Source organism: Drosophila busckii, chromosome 3L, assembly GCF_011750605.1.
Source record: "Drosophila busckii strain San Diego stock center, stock number 13000-0081.31 chromosome 3L, ASM1175060v1, whole genome shotgun sequence".
Taxonomy (NCBI): Eukaryota; Metazoa; Arthropoda; class Insecta; order Diptera; family Drosophilidae; genus Drosophila; species Drosophila busckii.
In genome coordinates, this window is record NC_046606.1 from 4,246,674 (window position 1) to 4,273,169 (window position 26,496).

Sequence of the window (26,496 nt, forward strand, 5' to 3'; positions counted from 1 at the left end):
TACTTTGAACGCAATTTTGCGTGACGTTAAGTTGGCTGCGCCAAGTCAGCGAAGCAGCAGATCGAATGAAACGTAGTTGCATTTCACAAACGTTATTTGTAACCTAAACTAGTTTAATATTACACAAAATTCAACGCCCAAACAGTGCGAGTTGTTCGTGTTAATAACTTGGTTAATTGTTGGCCATATGTGAAGTTTATTTTGTGTGCCATATTACACGCAAATTGTACATTTTGGTAAATCAATATAAGACCGAACGCTGCGCAAAAGTGAAAACGAAAAATAATAAACGAAGCACGCGCAATACAATAGCAAAGGTGAATAGCAAAGCCTATCAAGTATATATTTTTGTAACAATATGTAATGTTGTTAAAATTGAGAGTGTGTGTGTGGGCCTTAATGGCAATGAGAACAGAAATAGAAGAAAATTAAATATCAGCTCCAGGGGAGCGCGAACACAAGCTGCATTCTGTATACATGCACACGCACACACAAATATTTATAGCTTCTGTGTTTGTATGTGTGTGTGTGCTTTCGTGTTGTTGTTGTTGTTAATATTAACTACAGGTTTGCACAGTGATAACTGCTGTGAACAATTCATTTGTTGACTTTATGAAACAAAAAAAATAAGCTGTTGAACTGCAAAATATGTGTAAATTAATTTGCACTTAACTGGGAAGCTCAAAAAACTTGTTCTACCTACGGTCAATGCTGCTTTCTCTCTCACTCCCACACACACGCACACGCACATGCATATAGAAGTGTTTTCAAAACATTTGTGTACATAGTACATATACACGCCTTATCTATTGCCTTAGAGACTCTGTCAAACTTCCGTTTCTATTCTATACCTACTCTAGCTGACTGTTGCCTCTTGGCCTTGTATATTCTTTTACTTGTTCTTGTTGTTGTTGTCTAACTGGTTTACAGCTGCAGTTAGCCCTGCATCTCCTATACTTATTTATGTGCCTCTCTGTGTGTGTGTGTGTGTGTGTGTGTGCGTGTCAGCAGCAGGTGTGTGTAGCTGCAGCTGTCACACCTTTCCATTGTAAATTTAGTTGCGAAATTGCACATGTAAAAATTTTCCAAACCAACATTTCTCTTCTTTCTTTATTTGCGTAGCTAACGTGCTAATCATTGGCTACGTTTTCGCTTTGCAATACTATCTTTGAATGTGTATGTATGTATTGTATATATGTTATGTTTGTACGTGTATATATTTATCAATAGATTCTATTGTTACTTGCTACAAACGGTCTTTATCATTCAATCAACGCTTGATACGCCATGCCATAGGCACATGAGTAGCCCATTTGAGCTCAGTCCGAGTCAGCTGGCGTCGTCGTTGTATATAGTATATACAAAATATTAATTACATACAGACGAAAAAATATATATATACAGTAATAAATACATACATAACTTTAAGCATGAACTTTGCATGAAATCCCTTTGAGCACTCAACACAAAATATGTTAGAGCAATTCAAGTACAGTAAAATCTTTTTAAAAAGTATCTGTAAGTGTGTAATGTTGGTACTTTAGTATAGCTAACCATATTTAAATAAATCATGTAGAGTAGAACATGGCTAATCGCTTTACATTTGTAAATTTTCTAAACCCATTTTATAAAATATTGCATACGGAATAAGTGATTATCAATGATTAACTGATCTTAATTTTTTTCAAACTAAACTAATTGTATCAGTCATCATATTGAGTTCACACTGTATGTAACCAATTCAATTGTCGCTCGCTTCAATTAGCACGACGCGTGGAAAGTGAATCACTTTCTTGGGCTAACATTTCCCAACCGTAATTTCATGCTCTGGCCTTGAGTGTTGTAAGTTTGTGTGTGTGAGCAACAACATCTGCGCACTTGAAAAGCCATCGACTCCACTTGTTGGCCGCAGCGAAAGGTGCAAATATATATATTAGCACTAGTTGGGCTCATGCAAATGTCGCTCAATTAGCAAGGGGGTCAAACTAATTGCACTCAATAGTGTGTGGTGGCGCCCCAGAGAGAATTGAGCAATCAATCGTGGGCCTTAGCTCTGTGGTCGTCAAGTGTCTAAGGACTTAGTCTATGAGTCAGTCGCGCGTTTAATGTCACGGTGTTAAAATAAAGTGCTTAAAATTAAAAAAAAACAATATTTATGTATTGACGTGCAAATTGTGTAAATAACAGCAGACAAGGTAAATAAATATGTTACTCATTTTTACTGTTGTTTAAATTAATAAGCTGCTTTGTTATTTTCTACTCAGATCGATACGCCAAAAGGGGCGGCGTGTAAAAAAGAACTTAGAAAAGCAGGCAAGGCTTGAGCTCACCCACACACCCAACAGGCAGGCACTAACACACACACGAACACACACAAACAAACACACACAAACATTTTGAGTTTGGTTTTTATAATTTATTTGCAAATTTTTTGCTTTTGTTCTGTTGCAGCTTAGAAAACAGATAGAAAAACAAAAACTAAAAAACACAAGACACTAAATAATAATTGAGCTGTGTGTTGTGCCTTTTGCCTGCCTGCCTGTCTGCCTGCCTGTGTGCCTGCCATGCTTGCCTAATCCTCGCTTGATTTCAACATGAGAACTGTCCTGCTGCTTTGCTGCATCTCGCTAACCTCCGCCTGCTCCTCGCGCGCTCTAAACAAGCCACGTCCACAGGAGTACAGCACACCGCCGCCAGACAATGTCATAGCCACGACGCCACGTCCGAATATAACATTCCCCATTTTTAGCTGCCCGCCCACCTATGCCGCCTGGTATTGCCTCAACGATGCCACCTGCTTTGCCGTCGAGATACACAACGAGCTGCTCTACAATTGTGAATGCGCCTTGGGCTTTATGGGACCACGCTGCGAGTATAAGGAAATAGATGGCTCCTATTTGCCCACACGCAATCGCGTTATGCTGGAGAAGGCCAGTATTGTGAGTGGCGCCACGCTGGCCGTCATCATCATGGCCATGTGCCTGGTTATGCTTTATATGCGCCATGAGAAACTAAACAAGGAGAAGCTGCATGCAGCGAATAATGATGTAGCCGATTTGGGCTGTGAGAATGCGGGCGTGGATGAGGTGGACGGTCTCAAGTCGCAGCGCATGGTGCGTCGTCCCTTTGGACCGCATCACAATCGCATTCTAACGCTGGAGGAAGCCTTTCTGCAGTCGACTGTTAACTATGAGCGAGCCAGGCACTAAGCTCCAAGCCCTAATCCTGTTGTGTTTATTTTAACTATGTGTTAACTGTTTTGAGCAGGGACCGCAACTCTTTTTTAACCCATGTGCCAATAGCTGCCTTCAAGGACATGCTATGCTTTGCGTTTATTTTACAACAGCACTGTTAGCTAAAATTAAGCATTTTATTAAGTCTGCGTCCTTAGATGTTTGCTCAAATTTTTTGAAACACTAATATTTATTATTTAACTTTATGCAATGCAATTTTACAGCTTTTAAAGCAAGCTTACAGCTTCAAATTATTCAACATAAGTATTAATCCTTTTTTTCAAGCGGCCCCTGTTAGCATTTCTTATTTTATTTTAATAACTAACTGCGCTGTAGTATTAAGTGCCTACTGACAAGCAAAGTATTAAACAAAACAATTACAAAAAGCTAAATGCAATTTTGGCAGCAAGCCGCAAACGTCTAAAAACTAAACTATTTAATATAATTATTTATTTTAAACTGTAATAATTACAAAATAAATGCCAACTAAACAGAAAAAGTATCAATATTTTATATATGATTACAATATGTTAAATTGTAGTTTACTATATTTAATAACGATTATTTTTTGTATATTTGTAGTAATGCCGCATCCACACTCCGATGATGAGTCGTTGGCACCGCCCAAGGCAGACTTTAGTGCGCCACCGCCATACGAGGCAGAGGCGCCAAGTGCTGCGCTGCCGGCACAGCATCCCAACATGGGCATGAATGTACAGCTGCAGCATGAGCATGGACCACCACAAGGAGAGCTGCCGCAGGAGCTGCATAGCAAGCTGCCCACTTATGAGGAGGTGCAAATGGAGAAATCGCTGAATGGAGAGCTGCCGCCCGCATTTTTAACGCTGCCTTCGACACAACAGCTGCCGCCGCCGCCGAATCCGTTGCTGCCGCCCAATCCGCTGCGTGACGGACCGAGCGGTGTGCGTGGAGCGCAGCCCGCTTTGACTTTTATCGCCATCGATGCCAGCGATCCAGAGAACAGTCTGTCCACCACGGACAATCTGTTGGGCACAGATATTATGTTCATCACAGCGTTTATGGTCGCATTTCTATTCAACTGGATTGGCTTCTTGATGCTCACCTGTTTCTGTCACACAATTGCCGCTCGTTATGGCGCACTCTCTGGCTTTGGGCTGTCGCTGGCCAAGTGGACGTTGATCGTTAAGCACTCGACGGATCTGGCCTCGCACGAGAACTCCTGGCTGTGGTGGCTAATATGTGCCTTTGGTTTTCTCATTGCCATACGCGCGCTAATACAGTATGTGAGCATTAAGCGCTCGTGGCGCCTGCTCTCTGCCTCTGCCCAGGAGCGTTTGCTCTTCTTCTACTAAGGCAGCGAAGCCTCGGGAGCGAGGCGCTTAGTGTAAATACCTGAACTGTATGCGAAGTGTATCTTAAATCAACGAATCCTGCGTGCGTGCGTGCGTTCTTTCCGCCTTCTGTTATTTTTGATGATCCAAGCGCATAATAGTTAAATATATATATAATTAAGTATATATGTACGCAAATCAATTTCTTTAATCCTATTGGTTAGTGTTTCCGTAGTTGCTGTGTTCAAATAGCGCAAATTAGTCCACAAATTCGTTAATGATAGCCTAATAATAATAATGTTGATATATATATGCATATTTTTGGAGACACCGAAGCACAATCCCAAAAAGTAAAACTCCCACTTGATGTATGTGTATATGTAATTGTACTATGAATGTCTCACCTAAGTAGCTTCTGTAGTAGTCCAAGTCCACGCAAAAATATGCCTTCATATTTTTGTTAAACTTATTATTAAATTATGGTACTTAAACAACTTGAATCACAAACAAACACAAACAACACACAAAGCCCGCAGTACTAATTATGCAAGCAAGAAAAAACACTATTAAATTTATGTTTATCGCTAATGTTTACAAACTTATTAAATTTAATCCAATTTGTATGTAAATTAAATGAACCAATGCAAAGGACGCATATGTTAAATGTGCGTCAATTTTATGCAAATTAAATCAATAAAACGTCTAAAAGTTTTAGAAAATGTTCGTGCACTTGTTTTTGTTTGAACGAAGATATAAATACTTATAAAGTTTAAATTTACCGCCTTGCTGACAACATTATCTACATACAGCAATCGCTGAATGTGGAGGTAGGCTAATCGAAAGCGATATTAGTGTGGTGGCAGGTCGATTTGAAGGCGCACGTGTAAATGAATTTCGCTCGTAAATAACGTTAATATTTTGTTAAAAATGGTAAGTAAAGAGCAATTTAATGGGTTGACACTTGTTATTTAAACTACTCTATCGCAGGGCAAGAAGTCAGGTGATGAAATTCCCGGATTTCCGTCTCTGGACCAGGATAATAAACGTGGCGATGATATTCTGAAGACGAGACCAAAATCAAAAAAGAGCGGTGGCTTTCAGTCCATGGGACTGGGCTTCGATTTGATAAAAGGCATTACAAAACGTGGCTACAAAGTGCCCACACCTATTCAGAGGAATACCATACCATTGATATTGGAGGGACGCGATGTGGTGGCTATGGCCAAGACAGGTTCCGGCAAGACGGCTTGTTTCTTGATACCAATGTTTGAGAAGCTGCAGAGACGTGAACCGACAAAGGGTGCGCGTGCGTTGATACTGTCGCCCACGCGTGAGCTGGCAGTGCAAACATATAAGTTTATAAAGGACCTGGGACGCTTTATGGAACTGAAGACTATATTGGTGCTGGGTGGAGACTCAATGGACTCACAGTTTTCGGCTATACACACATGTCCAGATATTATAGTGGCCACACCAGGTCGTTTTCTGCATTTGTGCGTGGAAATGGATCTGAAGCTGAACTCCATAGGTAAGTGGCAGTGAATCCTTAATGAAACTGTATTAATTTTGTGTTGTTTAATAGAATATGTGGTATTTGATGAGGCGGATCGTCTGTTTGAAATGGGTTTTGGTGAACAGCTTAATGAGACACTACATCGTTTGCCCTCCTCACGCCAAATGGTCATGTTTTCGGCTACATTGCCCAAGCTCTTGGTAGAATTTGCACGCGCCGGCTTAAATGATCCCGTGCTTATACGTCTGGATGTGGAATCCAAGCTGCCTGATGCTTTGGCATTAAAGTTTCTATACTGTCGCCCAGATGAACGCTACACATCTTTGGTAGTTCTGCTGAAATATGTTATACCCAAGGATGCACAGACTGTGGTTTTTGCGGGCACACAGCATCATGTGGAGCTCATATCATTTGTGAGTTAAGCTTGGACGTTAGCAAGTCGCATACTAACTTATATTTCAACATTGCAGATCTTAACTGAAGCTGGCATCTCCAATACATCGGTCTACTCCAGTTTGGATCCTTCAGCGCGTAAAATCAACACAGCCAAGTTTGCCTGCAAGAAAGTTTCCGCTTTAATAGTCACAGATGTAGCAGCTCGTGGTATAGACATACCCAGTCTGGATTATGTGGTTAATCTACATTTTCCAGGCATGCCCAAGCTGTTTGTGCATCGCGTGGGTCGCTGTGCTCGTGCCGGACGCACAGGCACAGCCTATTCCATATTCTCTACAGACGACACCTCGCATTTGCTGGATCTGCATTTGTTTCTCAATCGTCCGTTTAATATAAATGATAATACTGCAATTGGTACTGTACCACAAGATTTGATGGAGGAGGAACACTTGAGTATCACAGATATAAAGAAAAGTCATCATATTGTAAGCTTTAGTATATTAATTGCTTACAAATTTTTAATATTTATTATGATTTTTAGGCGGGCGTTTTGCGCACCAGCGAGAATGCTTATAAGAAGTATCTAAGCTCACGTCCTGTTGCTTCCACTGATGCCAATGCGCGTGCTAAGAAAATTAAGTTCTTTGCGCTGAAAACGCTGGAGGATTTCTTTCATGCAGTGCCCGTGCTGGAACAGGCTGCCAAGATAAGTGGACAACAGCTTAATGCGAAATCCGAAGCTGCTGTTGCTGAAGCAGAGCGTAAATTGGAGGACGAGAAACATGATATATTGGTGAAAATGCGCAATTTCCGTCCTGGTGGAGTGAGTTATGCCAATTTATACAAATAGAACCCTATTATATGTTTATGCTTTGCTTGCAGACCATCTTTGAGCTGAATACCACACAGAAATCCGTGCCTTTTGTGGTGATGAAGGAGAAGCGCTCACAGCATGCTGAGGTTATTGAAAAGTTTCGCATGCAACGCGAAAAAGAGGAAAACACTGAAGCCCAAAAGGAAGTGGAATCTAAGCAGACCAAGAATATTACCAACGCTGATGATGATGCCATTAGCAGTGCCTTTGCTAAAGTTGTAGCGCCCAAGAAGCGTCAAAATATGGACTCGCTATATGCAGACAAAAAGAAAAAGAAACGCAAGGTGCAAACAAAGGATGAGGAGAACTATGTGCCGTATCAGTCAGCAGATAAGGCTACAGAGGATGGCTTGGCTATCAATAACTTTGAGCGTCAAGCACGAAATGCGGAGTTCTCTGTAACAGATCGCAACAACCAAGAGGTTAAGCACAAGCCAGGCATGAAGAAATGGGATCGCATAAAGAAGAAAATGGTGGCTGTGCAGGATCCGCGTGCCAATAAAATACGCACAGAGTCGGGCGCTTGGATACCCGCCAGCTTTAAGACTGGACGCTACAACACATGGAAGGAGAAGTCCAAGATTGAGGATCAGCTGCAGCGCGAGAACGCCGACAGCGATGATGACAATTTCAAGCCGCTGTCGCATGCGCAACGTTATCCTGTGGGTCGCCATGCACGGTATAATGCCAAGCTGGAGCTTAAGAAGCGCATTAGCGGCAACGACAAGGAAATGCGCAAACCAGAACAAATTGTCAAGTCGCGCATGCGTCTGGAGAATATCAAGAAGCGACAGGAGGATAATATTACTAAAAAGGCAGAGAATCGTAAGCGTAGCACACGCAAGAGCCAAAGACCAGCACCACAAAAGAGAGGAGCAGCTGGTGGTGGTAGAGGAGGAGGAGGCGGTGGTAGAGGCGGCATGAGAAAGCGCAAATAGTTGACATAAAGGTAATGGTTACTTTTATTAAACTTAACTAAATGCTGTATATGAGAGATGTTTATTATAGAAATTGTGTAAAAAATATACATAGATATATTTATCTAACAAAATGAAACTTGCAAACTTGTTAATAATTTAAATAACTCTCATATCATGTCCTTCATCCAACTAATGCACTCATCCCGTAGAAATATTAGATAGATCCTTTTATCTTATGTTGTAAATTCTTTTTAAGCATATGCAAATACTTTTGAGCTGATTCATATCAATTCTTGGTTCAGCTGTCTATTTTTAAATACTTCTTGGCACTCAAAGCCTTTTCAGATCCTTTGTCTGTCAAGACAGACAATTAGCGTGGTTACTTCAACGTTCCCCAAAGATAAACAAAATGTGTGAATTGCATTTTCCTATTTACGTAGTGTCAAGGAAAGTTGATGAAGTGCAGTCTTCCAGTATATTTAGGGGTTGCCTCAAACTCTTGAGTCTGCACGTGCGCCGGCGCAAAGACTTGTTAAACTATTTACGAACTGAGGCAGGAAATGAGACTGAAAACTAGAGACAAATATTAGCTAAAAGGGCGTGTGTGCAGAGGCAGAGATTAGCTTACTACTAACATTTATCTAAACATAAATGGAGCTCCTCACTAATTACATATGCAAAGGCTAGACTAATGTGACTCTTGCTTCAGTCTCTAAATTCCCTTGTCAGTAGTTTATGCTTAATCTGGTTGACCCATACCAATGAATAAAGGTTGCAGGCACAGCACACGCATGTGAGGTTAATTTTGTGTAAAAAGAAACATGACCCAAATATGCAAGCAGACAGGAGAGGACAGGAGAGTGCGTGCGACACACGATTGAATTTTGTTTTGGGGGTGTGCTTCGTGTACAGGCAAAAAACCTTATTTCTAGGAATGTCTGACCACACCTAACCTAAGTCTAACAATGACACGCACGCCAGAACGTGGGCTAGGACCAATTGCACCCCGTTGGTCATGACACAAACGAAAAGTGTCTGTAATTACTCTTTGTTTCGAAGCATACGGCTAAGATCTGTGACTGCTCCGGAGCACACTCATCCATCAACTGTGCTTGAGGCTTTCGCCTGCATCAACATAACAGCTGTTTAGCCTTTGAGGGTGTCTCTATATCGTGCTAAAGTCAGTCAACGCTTCAGTTGTAATTAGAATTTAAAAATCCAAAATATCAATCAAGCTGCTGCTTTGTCATCTCTATAGCTTTAATGCTCATGCGGGCATGACTGTACTCCCTCAGGCGCTATTTGCTTTCTGTTTTTTTTTTGTTTTTAGGGAGGGTGTCCCTTTCACAGATGCCACGCCGGTCACGTGTTGTGCATTGCGCGGGTTCAAATAAACCAAATAATAACTCTGAGTGCCTCAGTCTGTTCTGGTCTGCTCAGTGCTGTCAGCAACCCTCAGGCACAGTTTCTCTCTGCTCTAACTCATATTACAGCGCTTGTTGAATTTGTTTTCTGGGTTTTCGCACTCTATGGGTAAAAAGGACTCTTTCACGCTGCGACATGCTGTCGAGGGTCCTTTAAATGCTTATTTCATTTATAATGACTTCATAATTGAAATTGTGTGTGTGTGTGTGGAACATTACTTTCTGCTAATGTTCGTTTCAAGGTCTAGTTTAGTGCGATCAATTAGAAACTTTACTTTTTCTAAGTCATTAAGTTATTAAGAGTTTTCAACTTCAATTATTACTTCAAGCAAGAGCATGATAAACGTTAAATTTAACGACTATATGTTCAGATTGCTAAAATATTAAAAGGAAATATCTGCAACTCGAAGATGCAACTCTCTTTTTCATAATTTGAACCCTTTAACACATTTTTGGAAGCACATTCCTTGCTCTGATTGATTTCTTCGCCAACTAGCAATGTCTCTTGAATCAACAAACTTCCAATTCTAATTGTGTCTTCCCATTCTCCCCTAGAGTTTTAAAATTCCTGCAAGTTATTAATCTTAGTTCTTCATAAGTGTTGTCGCAATCCAAAGTATCCATTAGCTTGATAGGAATGCAGCCATAACAACGATTAATACCCACAGCAATTCAAAATATTGCTTCAATAACAAGCAAAGCACATTAATAGCGGATCTAACATATATCTCCCACTGGGCGTGCACTCATTGGCTCTATTGGGTACAGATGTCGAAAAGTGTTTTGATAAAAATACCTGGCGAAATGGTGTGAACTACATGAAGAGCACCCTCCCAACAAAAAAAAAAAATATATATATATATGTATATATAGCGCATATGGGAGCACACACACTATAAATCGCCAGTGCCTGGCATTCCATAAACATATATTCAGCATTAAAGTGGAACACAAAAGGAAACAGAAATTCAATTCGTCCGGAACACAAACATAACAAAGCCAGAACCAGAAGCTTCTGCCTGCTGCAGATTGTTACAGATAGAGAGACTATTGTCCCCCACAGTAATTTCAAAATGATGCATTCTGTTGATGCCCAAGCGTTTAGTTTTTTTTTTTGGGGACTTTAGCGCCCTAAAAATATATATGTTAGATAGTGTATGTTCTTGGGCCCATAAGGGTGCCCGCTTGTCCGTCCCCCCCGTCTTCCCAAAACCTCAAGCTTTATAAGGCATGAAATTCCTGCTGTGCACAAGTGCAGTGCTCGTTTGCCTTTTAGCACGCTCTTTATACAAAGATTTTCAATATAATTTTAGTGCTTACGCATACAAGATACAGTCAAGATTTGATAGCTAATTCTAGAATTGAATTTAAAGCAAAACGTAGAGATTTCAAATTAGTGTCATAATAATTTTGATTTTAGTCCAAAGGCGAATTAAAGGGAAGAGGTTTGTTATAACTTTTACTCTATTTTGATAGTTGGTATATTTTTTGAAAATTTCTCAGAAGTATTAAATGATGTACAACAGATTCCTTTGCTAAATAAGTCAATAGTCGAATAGGCTAAATAAGTAAAAGCCTTCAACTCTTTTTATTAAACCCTCAGTGAATTCAGTTCTGTCTCCGATTCTGCTTAACTTTTGTTTTGTATTAAGAAAATATTTCTCAGATTTATGTATTAAAGTTTCTTTCGCTTTAGTGAAGCTTTGCTGTAGCTCAACTTCCTCAGAAATTCTTGCATCTTCATTGGGGGGTTGATGCTGCTGCTTCGGCTTGTGTGCTACTTAAGCGAACTGCACATTTGTCACAACCTATTGGAAACATGCCATTTCAGAGAGATCTCTCCCCCTAAGTTAACTAAAAATAAGCACAGGATCTGACAAAAGGCAAACGCGCTAAATATAGTTTATAGTTTAATGCTATTGGAGCAAGTCGGCACAGCAGCTACTCACTGATAAATATATAGTTTTCTCAATTGGAACGCTTTGTTGTTGCTTCGTGACACGACAGCCGAGACCAAATAGTCCACAATTAATTGGCTGCTGACCTCAGTCTAAGGGGAATGTGTAAATGGAATGTGATGTGATGTGTGTGTGTGTGTGTGTGAGTGTGAGTGCGTTGTCTCTCACTCTCCCATTCAAGTGCCTGTCAGATGCACAAGCTCTTAAGCTTTATATATATATATATATATAGAAGTATGTACATAAACACGCCTGGCACTTTCGTAATCACAACATTCACATCAAATTGAAATACTGTAATTATCCACGAAACTGTTCATGAAGATAGCCTCCATACTCAGTCTGCTGTGCCAATGTCCAGTGTCTGGCGCCATATATAGTAGTCCGACATTAATTAATTAGGCAAATATGCCTGGCGGCCACACCCCCTTTAGCCTCGGTCCGCCTCTTGCGTAAATTATGCAAACAATGTTTGATTATTGTTGAGTTGAGATTTGAGTTTAAGCAGCTGCAATTTTGTATTTTTATTGAAACGTTTTTTTTTGATAAATTGCAGTTTCATTTATACAATTTTTTATTTTTGTGGCGCCTCCAGTTGCTGCTGCTGCTGCCCCACTCTAGCTGTCATAAAAACGATTTGTTCACGCACTTTTTTTCTTTAGATGCTTACACATGTTTACAATCAGTTTACATTTGGTTCCATCTTTCAAAAACTCTGACAGCCTCTGAGGTAGAAGTTTCGGGGAAGTGTGAGCGCTTAGAAACAACATTGAAAAACAGAAAATGCATTTTCGAAATTTTCTATCAATAATAAATTTAAGTTCCTCTAATGTCTCAGTTATTTGGCTTGCTTTAGGCTGTTTTTTTTATTGATAATCAAATTGCCACTAATTAAACACTCAATTGAGTTAAGCTTGGCTGGCAGCAGTCTCGGATATTTTCATTGTTTACCTATCTCTTGGCTTCTACGAACTTTTTCCATGCCCGCAGTACAAATAAAAGCTATAAAAATACCATAAAAAGTTAATTTGTTTTCTTGATTTCGTTGTCCCGCACTGCAACTTCAGCTCCCCACCACAACTCTTCACATTTCTCTCTTCAGGCATTATTGCAGCTGTCTCTATGTCAGCAAGCTGACGTTTCTGTTGCGTGTGAGCATACTTCTGGCTGGCACTGTGTTCGTAATTGATTTGATTAAATTTTGAGCTATGAAAATTTTCATCGTCATAATTTATATTGATTTCATGTTGTTTACATTTGATATGCGGGACTGAGTGCAAGAAATCTCTTGGCATATTTGTATGCAATAACATGGCAAACTAATCCTAATCCTGTTGCTTGTTCATAAGCCGGGCTCGCTACTGGATTTCCACGAGGCTGTGCCTACAGTTTGCGCTTTTCTCATGGCTCTTTGCACACACACACAGATCGATATGTTGGTTGAATGGGCGCTATAGCGAATTTTATGAGAGGCTGCACTGCCAGAAAAATGTTGGCAGCACTTAGTAGTAGAATTTTTTTATTTATGACAGTTGGGTGCTCAACTCAAATGCATGCATTTTTTACATATTTTCTTTGAGTGTATTGTACACAAAAATATGCGGAAAACTCCACCATTTTTCATTTGTCGTCGCTGTGGCCACACAATCATGTTCTTTGGGATTTGCCTGCCAGTTCTCTGCCAGTTTTGGAGTATTTTATTTTGGGTGTGGCAAAGAGGGCAGCACCCTTGTGTGAGAATCGAGTGCGTGCCAAATTTAATATTCGACAACTGCCTTGTTTCTGCTTCTCCCTCTATTTGTTTTGAAGCCGAAGCCGCGGCCCATGCTTATGAGTTTTTGCTGTACTTCCTCCACTCCTACTACTATTTGCTATGGCTAAGGGCCGCCAACGCAGCCTTTTGTACAAATTAGTTTGAAGAGCAATGCGGCGACAAGAAGTAACGACAACAACTAGTTGAGGAATTTCTCTTTACTCCTCCCCACTCCAATTGTTGTCATCAATGTCCATTTTGAGCGCCCTATTCACAGATTGTTGAACTGAGCTCAGGCTGCTGCTGCCGCTGCTGCTGCTGCAGCTGGACCACTTGACGGCTCTAATCTTCAGATCTCTTATCAACATGTGTGCGTGTTTCTGTTGCTGTGTGTATTGTGTGTCTGTTTGCAGGCTACTGAAACATTTGTAGAATTGATGTCTAATTCTGAAGCAGACTTTGTGTCCCGCATAAGCAAGAGTCAGTCCGAGCACTTTGAGCAATTGCACAATTTACTGAAGAATGCGTCTAAGCGTCACTTAAAAACGCATTATTCAATTTATGTCAGCGGGGCTTTGAGAATGCAAACGCTTATAAAAATAAAAGCGAAAGATATTAATGCATTTGCTGCTAATAAATCCACTTTGTAGTTTTCTGTGTGTGTGTGTGCCAAATATCAAATGGACAGGCTGCTTTGATTTTTAGCCACTTCCGGCAAAAATCAAACTAATCAATCAGTCAGCACGGAAAAGCTACGGCCACGACCTCAACGCTACTCGGCGGGCGCACACGTTGATGACAATGGATGAGTCATTGACATTTGCTTTGCTTTGCTTAGTTTTCTTTTAGGGGTAAATTTATGCATGTTATTTTTATCAGCGAGTGTCATTGCAAAACAAAATACACATGCATTGTGCCAGAAAACTCTTGAAAGGCAGCGTCAGCGCATTTTCTTGGTATCAGTGCAGAAGCGACCAACAGAAGCAGCAACAGCGGGTGGTTGTGGTTCTTACAATGCCAAATTTACTTAAGTAAATATAAATGTCCGTTAAATATACCAACTATTGTTAAGTGTGTTCTACTTTATTGCTTTTCAAATCTGCCCAAAGCGCGCCACCGCTACTGTCCACAATATTCAGCAATTAATATTCATAGCAAGCAAACGTCTTTTAACTAGCTCGCCATATTGAACTTGCAGCTGTGAAATTTAAAAGATGTTGTTAATAAACAACAATTTGTTTCATATTTTACTTTTTGTTTTAAATGCCATTTAATTAGCAATCGCCCGCCCGGGACTTATCGATTATTTTGTACAATTGAGAGATGTTCGATGTTTGAACGAGCAAGAGAGGAAACAGCGGAAATGTTATGCCGTTGTGCAGCTGAGCGAAGTATATTTTTAGAAATATCTTGTTCGCAGATTATATTCCCACACTGCTCGCTCATATTATTATTACTTCAAAAAGAAAATGAAAAAATAACCGGCACCAAAAAAATACCAACATTGTATCGTTCCAACATGTTCGAGCTCGTCCCAATACTTCATACAGATAACGATTAACGTCAGCGGCGACGCCATCGACAACAAAAAAAAAACATTCGAAAAAAATAAGAAGACGCGTCGGACGTGTGTCGGTCGATTTTGCGTTTATAGTTTCACATGCATAATTTGTTCGTCGTGTTTAAAGTAAAACAAAGCAATTGCAGTAAATAGTTTATTGAATACACTAGCTCAACAATATTTTGAGAATATTGTGCAAAAAAGAATTGCTGCAAGTGTGCACGCCAACCAGGTGTGTGTGCTGTACATGTGCGGGATTGTGTATATGTGTAAGTGTATTTAGGTGTGCCGTCTGTGTATAAAACCAAAAATGCGCGCGTCTTATATACAAATGAATAATTAAAGCAATCAAAATAAAGCAATGATTGGCTAAATTCGCAAGATATTTCAAATATTTAAACAAGTGTGTCGTCGAATTGTCATTTATATTTCTAGAAATACACGCATACAAACGTAGGCAAACAGACAAGCGGGCATACACACACACACACACGCACGCACACATGCATAAGCGTAACGAGATTTTTTTTTGCAAGCCGCAATTCGTATTTGGGATTTTGAGCTTGTAGTTGTAGCTGTTGTTGTAGTTGTAGTTTGTGCTCGTTGTGCAACAACAACAACAAAAACAACAAGAGTAAGCAAAGCAAACCACAAGTGCAAGTCAAATGAGCAACTATTTCTGGGCATTTGGCACTGTTGGTTTTTGTTGTTGTTGTTTGTCTTTAAGCAAAATACACCAAAAATTTAGTGTGACCGCATAATGCTCACCTGCAGTTTACGCTACAAATGCATGTATGAGTGTGAGTGTTTGTGTGTGTGTAAGAGAGCGCAACATAATAATTGAAATATTTTTGCGCTGTTTGTGATTTCTAATAGCAATAATAACAAAAGCAACAAAATACAAGTGAAAGTGTTAAAGCCAACAACATACATAAATTATTGTATTTATAACAATAGCAACAACAACAACAACTGTAACAACATTTGCAACAAATTGTGGATTACGCCGCTTTACTAACAAGGAATTAATTACTCGTTGCAACAATTGCAAATTAAAAGGTAAGCAATACACTATAAACATACAAACATACTATGACGTTTGCTTCTTCTTCTTCGCTAACTATGGCGTGCACCTGACTTGTTTTTTTTTTTTTTGTGTTGCTTTTTGCCTGCCTCTTAAACGATTTCGTGCATAAAAAGGCACAACGAAAGAAAGGGTCGCCGCACTTGCTGTTGTTGATCTCTCTTTACTGCTTGTTGTTGTTGTTTTTGTTATTGCAGCAGCAGTCAATTTTTTTCGGTTGCCTGGCCTTTCTTATCTGCAAGCAGAGCAAGTAAGTGACAGAGAGCGAGAGAGAGAGAGTACAGCTTGTGGTACAGCCTTTGAGCATACAAAAGTTAAGATAACGGTTGCTGAAGTGGGCACATTTTGCTTTTTGCCTTTGCCTTGTGCCTGGAGAGTTCTTGATAAGATACACACTGTTTGAGTTTAGGAAGCCCCCCAACTGAACCAGAAATGTTAGTAAATCATAACAAACCTCTTAAAAAAGTAAATTTTTATTATATATGCTGAAATCTATTGATTATCTTGTTGGAACTCCCATGCAGCAATTAATAGGTGCTACGCCTTTTATGTAAAGATTTACAATTTAAAATACAAAATATACTTGTATTTGCTTTTACTATTTAGATTTAAAGATTATATAGTAGAAAAACTGGAATCTTTGATATAAATTAGAATTGCCAGTTGCTTAATTTAATATAAATATTCCCACTTTAGTTGCCTAAACAAGTTTTTGCGGCAATCAAATGGAAATGAAATGAACTGAACTGTCCAATGAACCTTTTGAATGAATTCTAATTGAATATATTGGAACTGACGTTGCCAGCAGCTCTCTCTCAATAGCTATGAGCTAAGTTTCGAAGCTCAAAACATTTAATTAGCATTACAAATTAGCACCCTTGACTCTATGGCTTAAGTTTAACGCCTACACCAAGTGTTTTTTTTTAGTTTGGCGTTAAATTCTTTGGCTATTGCGGCTTTTGCTTTGAGCTGTTGCGCTGGCTTCAACTGACTTAGCTTGATTGCAATCAGTTGATAGAAAGCACGCAGCAAAGAGCTGCACAAATAGAAATAAAAACATACAAACTACAAACTAGAGCCAGGGCTATAAAACGCCACGTGCCTGTGAGAGAGAGAGAGAGAGGGAGAGCGCGTGAGGAATGTGACATTATAAGCGTGCGGCTGCTTGCAGCGTTGAGTTGCACGCTTCCTGGTTTAATTGAACGATGTGCTGCACCCGGCCGGCCAATGGCCGCTTATCGAGCTTGTTTACTTTGCTGTTGTTGCCCCAGTGGCAAGCAGTCCAATCCTTTCTTCTCAGCCCCCCCTTTGGCTTACTACGCATTGCATTCGTTGCGGCGATAAGCGCTTGCTGCAATTGTCAGTTTGTTGCTTCTAATTTATCACGCTGCCTACTTTATAAACTTTAGCCAAAGTGAATCTGCAGCAAAAATAAAAAGCGCACAAGCAAATGTCATTGAACTCCATAGACAATAACAAAAGTACGTTAAATACCTTAAACAAGGTGCAAAACACAAGCCTAAAAACTAAGCAACAACAATTTTAATTGTAACTGTTTGTTGCGCGCGCTCTCGCTCTCGCCCGCTCTCCAACTCGTTCGCTCTATCTTAAGCTTTGTTTTGTGTTGTTACAAAGTTCCGCTGCTTTTAAAGTTCTGTTTTTAATTTCGTTCCATTCTCTGTAATTTCGTTTTCGTTTCGTATGCTTTTCGCTTTATTCTTTGTTGTGGTCGCCAAAGCTTCTAATGATGTTATTTTGTTTTTGTTTTTTGTGGAATGCTTTTGTATGCTTTGCTTATTGTACAACTTTTGTTGAGTTGTTGTTGCTGTTGCTGCTGCTTGTGCAATTTTGTGTTTTATTTTTGTTTGCTCAATGCTCTCAGGTGCGAATACATAGCCAAATATTTATTTATTATTAAAAGAGCGCAACTGAGTCGCAGAGTGAAACAAAAATATGCTAAACTTGTATAGAAAATACTAAGAAATATTTTAGTGTTTGTCGTTCCACTTGCCATATTTCGCTAATTTAAATGCAATTGCTTGCCAGTGAGTAATATTATAAATAAATAAAGTGTAATTATAGTTAATTACCATTTTTTTTATATGCAAATACGTGACCCTACATATTATTTTTCGCTTGAATTGTTTTAATCACAACAATATGTGTATATATGTATATATGACTAAACAGAATTAACATAAATCCTACAAAGCTTACAAAGCTTTAACAACTGTTTGTTATATTTTTGGTATTCGGGTTAAGTCGCAACAGTTATGGACGGCTTTATACATAAGACGCTTAAATTGGTGCAAAATGTGACGCGTGTTTTAACAATTTTTTTTTTGTTTTTAAGTCTTAGGCAGAGACAAGTAGCGAGCGAACCAGTTTATGATTTCCGACATCACACAAAGTGTTTGCTATCTCGCTTGCACACAGCTTTGGAGCGAAATTCAATACAAGTTCGACTTTGTCCAATTGGCCTGGCCCGGCCACGTTACTCTGACTTCATTTTTCGTAGCAAACAATACCAATTTTGGCATTCACTTCAACTTGGCTAGCGGAAATTAAAATTGTTAATTAATTTATTGACACAAGCGTAGTAGTGAGATAGACAACAATATTGTTTAACTAACTGACAAGTTGTTAGTGCGTATGCGCATTTTATTTTGTTTGATGCTGTAATCAAAAGTTTCTCTGCTGCTGCCACAAATAGATTATGAAACCGCAAAGCAGCAGCAACTGCAACGAAAAGTTGCCACAAGCTGCGTTTTAATTGAGTTGCAATAATACTAATGGACAAGCTCTTAATTGCTTAAAAGAAACGCATACAAACATATAATAATATTAGCAAAATATATATAAAACTATAAGAAAAAGTTGCTAAAATACAAGAAAAAGTAATTTTCGTTGCGCTATTCGTTAACATAAACTAACAAATATCATAAAAAGTTTAAAATAAATATAAAAATACAAGCAAAAGTAACTATCGTTGCTTTATTCGATAACCAAAACTAACAAATATTATAAAAAGTTTTCTTTTTATGCTTGCGCTTGTCAGTTATAAAATTTCTACTTCAGAAATATTTCACGCTTGTATCTATATCTATAGAGTTGTTGTTGCTGCCTATTGGGTCAACGCTTCATTTGCACTTCTGCCCACACCCCACTGCCGCTCTCTAGCCCTTATGCTTATGCACATATTTGTTTGTATATATGTCTGCCCGCATTCTTGCCGGACAACGCATCCGTTGCATTTATTATTATTGTTATTCTGTTGCTGTTGCTCATGCTCATGCTTGTTGTTGTTGTAAATATCTTTTTAGTTTTTCATTCAAGCCTCGAGGCAAAGTTTTGTTTATGAGGCGATAAAGCAAATGCGTAGAATTTCTGTTGTTCAATTTATATTTTTGCTGTTTATTTTATTGCTCATTTAAATTCATTTTCTGTTGTATGCACTTGAAAATTAGTTGATAAACAAAAGCTGAAAATTAGCTTGAGGCCAAAACAAAAGCAAGCTGCTTACTTGGAACAACGAAACGCTTGTTGACATTAGCTGCCCAAAACGGAAGTGCGCGCTCTTGCTCTTCCTCTTAGCTGCAAATGGTCCATAACGTTTGAAAGAGCTGCACAAAGCGTGCAAAAAAGTGAAAGCCCCAGCAACGCCGCAAGGTGTTTGCATATTGTCCAAAAAACACGCCAACTTTTGCTATTACGCACTTGTGTCGCTCTCGCTCTATCTCTGTCTAACACTGTTAGCTGCTCCACTCAGGCGTTACCAATTGAGAGGGAGAGTTGAACGTCGCTGAACTCTGACTTACATAATTTGCTAACTTAGAATGTTAGTCGCTCGCTCTACGCCTCAGTCACATTACATGCCTTTTGACCATGTTAATTAGCTTTAATGCGCGGGCTAGTCGGCCAAGCCAAGCAGTCTAATGGACTCGAAACTTTAAATTACATTTCGTCTTTTCAGCTGCGCTAATTGCTTAAGCAACAAATAATTGAAAAGGGGTAAGCTGCTTTTATTAAAAAGCTTAAATTAGTTGCTTAAAAAATATAGCAGAGTTACAATTTGTATTAAACAATAGCTAGTAATGTTTGCTGCCACAAAAGTTTATTTAATTTAAGTGAATTATTTATGGGAGTCTAAGCACGTTTCTTGTTGAGGCGTCTCTTGCGTAATGTACTGCCAGCTGGACGTTTGTCGTATATCAGACGTCTGACTGTAGTGCGACGTCGCTGACCAGTGGCTGTAGCTTTTACAATATTGCGACGTCCACGACGTTTGGGAGCAAGTTTGCCCAGACGCTTAATGCGTGCCAAGATGCGCTGCTGAAGCAACAATTAAATTATCCAGTTAGTTAATTAAAGCCAGGCTCATACCTCACGCTCAAACAGACGACGCTGCGTTAGGCTAAGCTGCTCCCAAAGCCGCAGCGCTTCATGCAACAGTCGCTCGCGTTCATAGCTTGGATGGCGGCGCTGAAAGTAGCGCAAGAAATTCAAATAGCACCAAGGCGCAACCAAATGCGGTTCATCTAAAATATCAGCAGCCTTGATAATAGTCATGTTGAATATAAATATAAAAACACAGTTTTGTTGTTGACACTTGTGCGCCAAAACTGAATTTGTATTTGTTTTTGTAGCCAGCGCATGCTGCCTGGAAATGGAATTTCAATTTTCATTGTAACCCAAATTGCAAGCAGCAGCAGGCAGCTCTATATGGAAATTTCATTCATACATATAAAGAGCGCGACGCGCTCATCAAAATTCCTAACATACCAGCGCAGCTTGAATAAATTTAACACGCCCCACCCCTCTGCTCTTCAGGCGCAAACAAAAGCAGTCACAGTTCACAGTCTGAGGCATCATTATTATTAAATATATGCAATATACGCTTTTGGGTGTGTGTAGACACACACATATATTATTTATATATATAATTTACGCCTACAAATTGATAGTCGCCGACTTATTTATAAACACACACAGTTCTCAGTCTCGATCTCAGCTGCTGTCTCATGCGCTTATTTATGTCGCTGTCGCTCTCTCTCTTAAGCTGCGACTGTTGATAAGACGCTGCCGCACTCTGTTGAAGTATTTTTTATTTAATTTCCATTCTATTCTATATGCTAGCTTAATTTAGCTGCTCAGTGCAAAGTCCAAGTCCAAGTCATACGCAATTGGCGTGCACAAAAGCTGCGTCTAGTCTATATAGTTATATATACTTATTCATATATTGTCAAGTTCTGTGGCGCTTCCGTATGCAGCAAATGCAATTTCCGTTCGCTTTAAACAAAAATTCTTTGATTTATATATGCGCATTATTTCATTATTATTAGTGACGTCAGTGACTTAACTTACTCACTGCGCCGCCTACTTTATTTATTTATATTTATTTATTTTGTTTGTTAGTGTGCGTTTAGCATTTTTAGTTTGTCATAAATTGAGCAATGCTTTTGTTGTAAACACTCAAAAGCAATTTACATTGAATTAAAAAGCCATTTATATAGTACTAATTTATTGAAGCACATATGGGGCGCTGAAAAACATATATATGCATACTAAATATTTAAACAATTTAGTCGTAACGTTTTAAGCAAATGTTATTCAAGCTAAACTGTTAACATTTTGCTACTAGACTGTTAACATTTTGATTTGCAAGTGCCAGCAGCTAAAAATGCGTTTGTTAAACTTTAACATTGCACTGTTAAGCGTTAACATTTTTATGTTTTGTTCAGCTCTGACGTATGAAATAGGTAAAAACATGTTTAAACCAATAAATGTAACATTTTAAGCATATTTTATTTAAACTGAGCTGTAAACATTTAACATTTTTCTGTTAATGCTACATTTAGCGATTAAGTAGCTAAGAATTCATTGATAATAGCTTAACATTTTCAATTGCTGCTAAACTTTCATATTTTAACAGCTTCCTATCAACTTTAACATGCTGCTGTTAATCGTGTTATGTTTTGCTTTTGAACTTTAATATTATGCTCGTAAATTTTCTTTCAATTCATTCGGATATTTATACGCTTAATAAACCCAACTAAAGCATAATTATTGCCAAGTCACGCTTTTCCCACAAAGCGCTGCAACGCTTTTCCAGCTTTCATTAGCTGCGTTTTTTGGGGCCAGGCGCTGGCTTATGCTTTCTCATAAAAGAAATAAAAGCCATAAGTGCATAAAAATTATATGAGCGGCACATTAAGCTGCAATTAAAATAAGTTTATGCAATAACTAAAGTTTGATTGGAAGATTGATAGACGTCGTTGATTTGATTGTGTAACCCAAACTCAAACTCAAGCTCAACTTTCGCCCATAACTAAGAGCAGAAAGCAAATCGACAATACAATACTAAAGTAAAGTTGCTGACACTAATTGTAGGTTTGTCTTTTCAAGCTTTTTGCACATTTTCTTAATGTTTAAACATTTGTCAATTTATAAGACGGTGGGAATACAACTGGCAAAGTTATGTCAGTCTCAGCGCATGCCATTGAACTTTTGATTTAAATTTTAAAATTTTTCACTTGTCCTCGTTTTTTATATGCAGACCCAACATCAGTGCGTACTTTATTTATAAATGAGCAATGCACTTTAGTACGTGTAGTTCGAGTTCGAGTCCTCGCCCACAGACATTGACTTGAGCGCTGCAGGGCTGCACCCACACATATTTCCAGGGTGGTTGCCCAGCCAAAGAATAAATGAGCGGGTTCGGGTGGGAGGCAAGACAAATGACAACTGTCGGGCTGCCAACTGACGCTTGTGCTTGGGGTTTGGTGCTGCACATGCAACAACACACAATCAAAGGCTATAGCAAGCGCAAAGTCCAAGAAATATATCTTTAAATGAAGCTGATTTACTGGCAGTCGGGCGGGGTAGAGACTGTACTTCAATTTGCAGTTTTATGCTTTAAATATGTGTGGCAAGCAGATGTTGCTGCCACTCAGACAGCAAATAAATGTTTTTAAATTAAGCAAGCAAAAGCGCAATAGGAGACGAGACGAGCCTGAAGCCTTAAGCTTGAGTCGTAGATTAAGCAGCCATTGAGCTTGAATTTAAGTAAAGAATTTATTAAGCGCATTATAAAGATGAAATCATACAAAAAGAATTAATGTAGTAATGGGTTAATAAATATATAATATTCTAAATTTGTAGCTAATTTGTTGCTGTTTAGCACTTAAATTTAAATAATTATTAAATTTAATTTTAAATATTTTTTGTAATCCTTTTCTTTCATCGTCGACTGTCCATAGTTGACATTAAATAAATAAGTAAATAAAATAAATAAAATTATTGCTTTACAGCACAGCTTTAATTACAGCACTACTTATAGCTAAAGTTGATTTTTGGACTATTTACTAATTTGTTGCTTAATCTATGCCAAGTTCAATTGACTCTAAACTACAATTTGCCTTTTATACTTGCTCTATAAAAAGTAAAATTCGCAGCGCTGACTGCTTGACAACAAAAAAAAAGTCAACATTTTAATAGTCGTCTGAATGCAAAAAAATAAATGTATATATAAAAATTGGAATTGGAATTGTCGTTCACCTTGCAGCCCAATTGGAGGCAGTTGAACTTAGTGTAGAGACTAAACTGAATGTAAAATGCAAATGAAAATAGATAAATTGCTTTATTAACAGTTTTAGTTGTTGCAATTTAACATAAGCTAGTGATGAGTGTTGCTTACAAGCTAATTGCACATATCAGTTAGAAGAAGAAGCAGCAGCTCTGAAGCTGTTTGAAGTGCCTTGTCATGCGCATAAGCTCATGCCACAGGAAGTGGCAAGGCAAAGACTCCAGACAGACAGTTAATGCGCTTAACGGTTGCTTGCAGCTTAATTGTTATAACGCTAGCGCTAATTAGCATACAATGAATGCGCTTGCCATGCCACCAAGTGTGGCAAACATACGCCAAACATTCATTCAAGCGCAACAGACGCTCAGCTCATCTCTCTCTATGATTTCCGAGCCCTCTAGTCCGGTTTAGAAAAGTTATTCAACTTGATTTGCTGCCAAGCAGACAAACAGCAGTTGACCTTCATATTAGCAATAGCAACAGCAAACGAGAGAGCAACAAGTCGATTACGTAGAATTTTTTGCTTATATATCTCTTGAGATTTGTGTAGCTTTATCTTTATTATATGCGGTTTATTAACCGCATTTGTTGCTACTGCTGCTGCTGCTTTGGCTGGCTTTCTAGCTTAAGTTAGCAGCTGCAGCGCATTAAACAAACAACGCGTTGCTTAACCTTGTTACACATACGTGAAAAGTATCTATAGATAATTCACATGCATATCAGAATTTGAATTGACGCGCTGTTGCCTTCCAAGTTGTATCTAGAGCTAAAGTACAGGCACTAAAAACGTATTTGGAAATTAGATACGCTAGCAAAACGTGTCGCCTATTGTTGTTGTTGTTATGCAGCTGTGGCAAATTGGTTACAGCTATTAACTGTAAATTTGCTACAAGATATAGCTAAACAAATAATGTATTGGGCCACTTATATAGTTAGCGCTGTATGTAACAATTTTATTTGAAATATTTTAAACGCGTATACTTAATTTTTATCAACAGCTGCTTAACTTGCATAAGTCGTAGCTAATTTTTATAGCTAAGCACATAAATTTCAAACCAAAACTCACTTAAGCTGCAGCTATCACAGTTTTGTTTATAAACAAAAACTTGCTATTTGCAATTGATTTGAATTTGCTATAAAATTTATACAAAGCTAATCTGCTGCTTCTTCTTCTTAGCCAGCTTGTTTTCAATGCCGTTGTAGCCGCTCAATGAAAAATCAACGAAAGCTGTTTGTCCAGCCAACTTGCAACCATTTTTGTGGCAAGTTTGCCAAGAATGCGCTGCAAGTTTAGTTCGCAAACCGCTCGCTGTAGCGAAAGCCAATTGAAAGAGAATTGCGGATGCCATAGCAAATCCAGTTACAGTTTGGCATTAACCATTAACCAGTTCGAGTTGCAGCAGCTCATACACTGCAACAACAAATCTATGCACTATGCATATGGCTGATCTCATATCCGCTCAACGGCAACTTTAATCACATTTTGTTGTGTAAATTTGAGTTGAGCAAATTTGCATATACGAAAAACTGTAGCAAACGTGAAAGTGATAAAAATATAAAAATGTATTTGTGTCGCGCGCAACAAAACAAAGCAAAATATTTTACATAAATTGCGCCACAACGCTAAAACAGTTAGTTAACAATTGCTGTATTTGTTGCTTAAAAGTTGCAACAAAAGTTGAGGAATGCGTTCTATTAATTTAAGCAACATGAGCTGCGAACTTTAGCGTTGACTTGAAGGCAGAGTTGCTGCTGCTGCTTTGTGGCATGCCACATGAATTTTTACAGCTATTATTGTTGCCTTTGTGTATGCCACGCCACGCCCCATGCGCAAATGCTGCGCAGTCAACACCCCCAACCCTAGCAGCTGCTTATCCTTGCAGACTCCAGCTCAGCTGCCAAAGCAAATGAAAATTTATTAATTTAGCGCACACAAGTTTTAGCTGCCGTCTCGTCTTTCAATTATTTAAATTAATTGTATGCATATGTTGCTATATAAATTTTTTATGCTGCTATTTGTTGCTAAGCTGCTAAGCTATTTACATATAAACAAAACTCGAGCCAGCTAGCGTCTCTTTATATGGAGCTTAGAATGCAATGAAGGCTGCTTGCAGTACAATCAACAGCAATTTAGCGCGCTTGCCACATGTGGCCATAAAAAGGCAGCAGCAGCATCCATAATGACAAACCAAAACTGCAGCCCACGCCAGCAACAACTGCCAGAGTGACCAATTAGAGTCTTTGCGTCTAAGCTCTCAATGAGTTTTTAGCGTAGTCGACGTCATGTCCCAGTTAATGGCATAAATTTCATACATAAAGTGGGCGCGAGAGAGCGCGAAGCCCTAGAAGAACGCGCTGCACTAGAAAGTGCTGAAAGCTGCATGCAGCCAACATATGTTGCACATAGAATTATGGGGGGCAACTCTTAAGCTATGTAGAACATGAAATAACAAACTCCAAGTGGTTGCTTTGAAGCATAAAATTATAGCAAAGCCTACTAATCAACAACAACAGCAACAGCAGCAACAATTGCTGCTTGGCATTGTCAGCAGCACTCAAAGAATTTTCTAATTTATTGCAAGCATAAAAAACTATGCTGAGAATGCGGCCAAACTTTTGCGGCCTTGCTCGCTGTTTGCTGCTGCTGCAGCTGCAAATTTTACAGTTCATTAGCTGTGCATGCAAATTAAATTTCCAAGCAGTTCGTTGACATTTGATAACAAAAGTTGTTTGTAACTCCCTTCGCACTTGCCTCCAATTCTTGCAGCTGCACGCTGCACAAATCGCAGCTGCTTAGCTATAACTGCAGCCCTGGTTTGTGGCCACCTGGGCAAAATCTAATTGGAGCTGCTTCAAAGCCTTTTTTGTGGGGCCTTTCAAAA

At 38.9% G+C, this 26,496-nt stretch overlaps 5 protein-coding genes across 6 annotated transcripts in view; 4 read left to right on the forward strand and 1 right to left on the reverse strand.

Moving 5' to 3' along the window:
* Positions 1 to 48: 48 nt before the first annotated feature.
* Positions 49 to 5,267, forward strand: LOC108600042 (NEDD4 family-interacting protein 1). Its single transcript, XM_017987387.1, has 2 exons — positions 49 to 317; positions 3,816 to 5,267. Exon 2 carries the CDS (start codon positions 3,818 to 3,820, stop codon positions 4,565 to 4,567), a length of 750 nt encoding a protein of 249 aa, XP_017842876.1. The 5' UTR covers positions 49 to 317; positions 3,816 to 3,817; the 3' UTR covers positions 4,568 to 5,267.
* On the forward strand, positions 2,497 to 3,697 carry LOC108600043 (protein spitz). The gene has a single exon (XM_017987388.2). The coding sequence runs from the start codon at positions 2,595 to 2,597 to the stop codon at positions 3,207 to 3,209; it is 615 nt and encodes a 204-aa protein (XP_017842877.1). The 5' UTR covers positions 2,497 to 2,594; the 3' UTR covers positions 3,210 to 3,697.
* Positions 5,268 to 5,404: 137 nt separating the features above from the next.
* LOC108598545 (ATP-dependent RNA helicase DDX54) lies at positions 5,405 to 8,321 on the forward strand. Its single transcript, XM_017985229.1, has 6 exons — positions 5,405 to 5,476; positions 5,534 to 6,074; positions 6,129 to 6,472; positions 6,530 to 6,940; positions 6,997 to 7,278; positions 7,338 to 8,321. The coding sequence occupies exons 1-6, from the start codon at positions 5,474 to 5,476 to the stop codon at positions 8,265 to 8,267; spliced, it is 2,511 nt and encodes an 836-aa protein (XP_017840718.1). The 5' UTR covers positions 5,405 to 5,473; the 3' UTR covers positions 8,268 to 8,321.
* A 6,708-nt stretch (positions 8,322 to 15,029) lies between these two features.
* LOC108600025 (phosphatidylinositol 4-kinase beta) overlaps positions 15,030 to 26,496 on the forward strand; it is a 31,981-nt gene continuing 20,514 nt past the window's right edge. Inside the window, exons 1-2 of the mRNA XM_017987343.1 lie at positions 15,030 to 15,214; positions 15,822 to 16,004. The gene's annotated coding sequence lies outside the window, so the exon portion shown is untranslated. The remainder of the gene's footprint in view (positions 15,215 to 15,821; positions 16,005 to 26,496) is intronic.
* LOC108600026 lies at positions 20,105 to 20,666 on the reverse strand. Of its 2 annotated transcripts, none has more exons than XM_017987346.2 (2): positions 20,413 to 20,666; positions 20,105 to 20,361 (listed from the first exon to the last, which is right to left on the reverse strand). In XM_017987346.2, the coding sequence occupies exons 1-2, from the start codon at positions 20,596 to 20,598 to the stop codon at positions 20,176 to 20,178; spliced, it is 372 nt and encodes a 123-aa protein (XP_017842835.1). In that variant the 5' UTR covers positions 20,599 to 20,666; the 3' UTR covers positions 20,105 to 20,175. The 2 variants fall into 2 exon arrangements, with proteins under 2 accessions (XP_017842835.1, XP_017842836.1); XM_017987347.2 differs by having other exon boundaries at positions 20,108 to 20,358; positions 20,413 to 20,664.

What these genes read in the sequence shown, in the direction of transcription:
- LOC108600043 (XM_017987388.2), top strand. Translation starts at nt 2,595, where the DNA reads ATGAGAACTGTCCTGCTGCTTTGCTGCATCTCGCTAACCTCCGCCTGC.
- LOC108600042 (XM_017987387.1), top strand. Translation starts at nt 3,818, where the DNA reads ATGCCGCATCCACACTCCGATGATGAGTCGTTGGCACCGCCCAAGGCA.
- LOC108598545 (XM_017985229.1), top strand. An exon ending in ATGTGGAGCTCATATCATTT is followed by an intron (nt 6,473 to 6,529) that starts GTGAGTTAAGCT and finishes TCAACATTGCAG; the next exon opens with ATCTTAACTGAAGCTGGCAT. An exon ending in TAAAGAAAAGTCATCATATT is followed by an intron (nt 6,941 to 6,996) that starts GTAAGCTTTAGT and finishes TATGATTTTTAG; the next exon opens with GCGGGCGTTTTGCGCACCAG.
- LOC108600026 (XM_017987346.2), bottom strand. Translation starts at nt 20,598, where the DNA reads ATGACTATTATCAAGGCTGCTGATATTTTAGATGAACCGCATTTGGTT. An exon ending in GTCGTCTGTTTGAGCGTGAG is followed by an intron (nt 20,362 to 20,412) that starts GTATGAGCCTGG and finishes TTGTTGCTTCAG; the next exon opens with CAGCGCATCTTGGCACGCAT.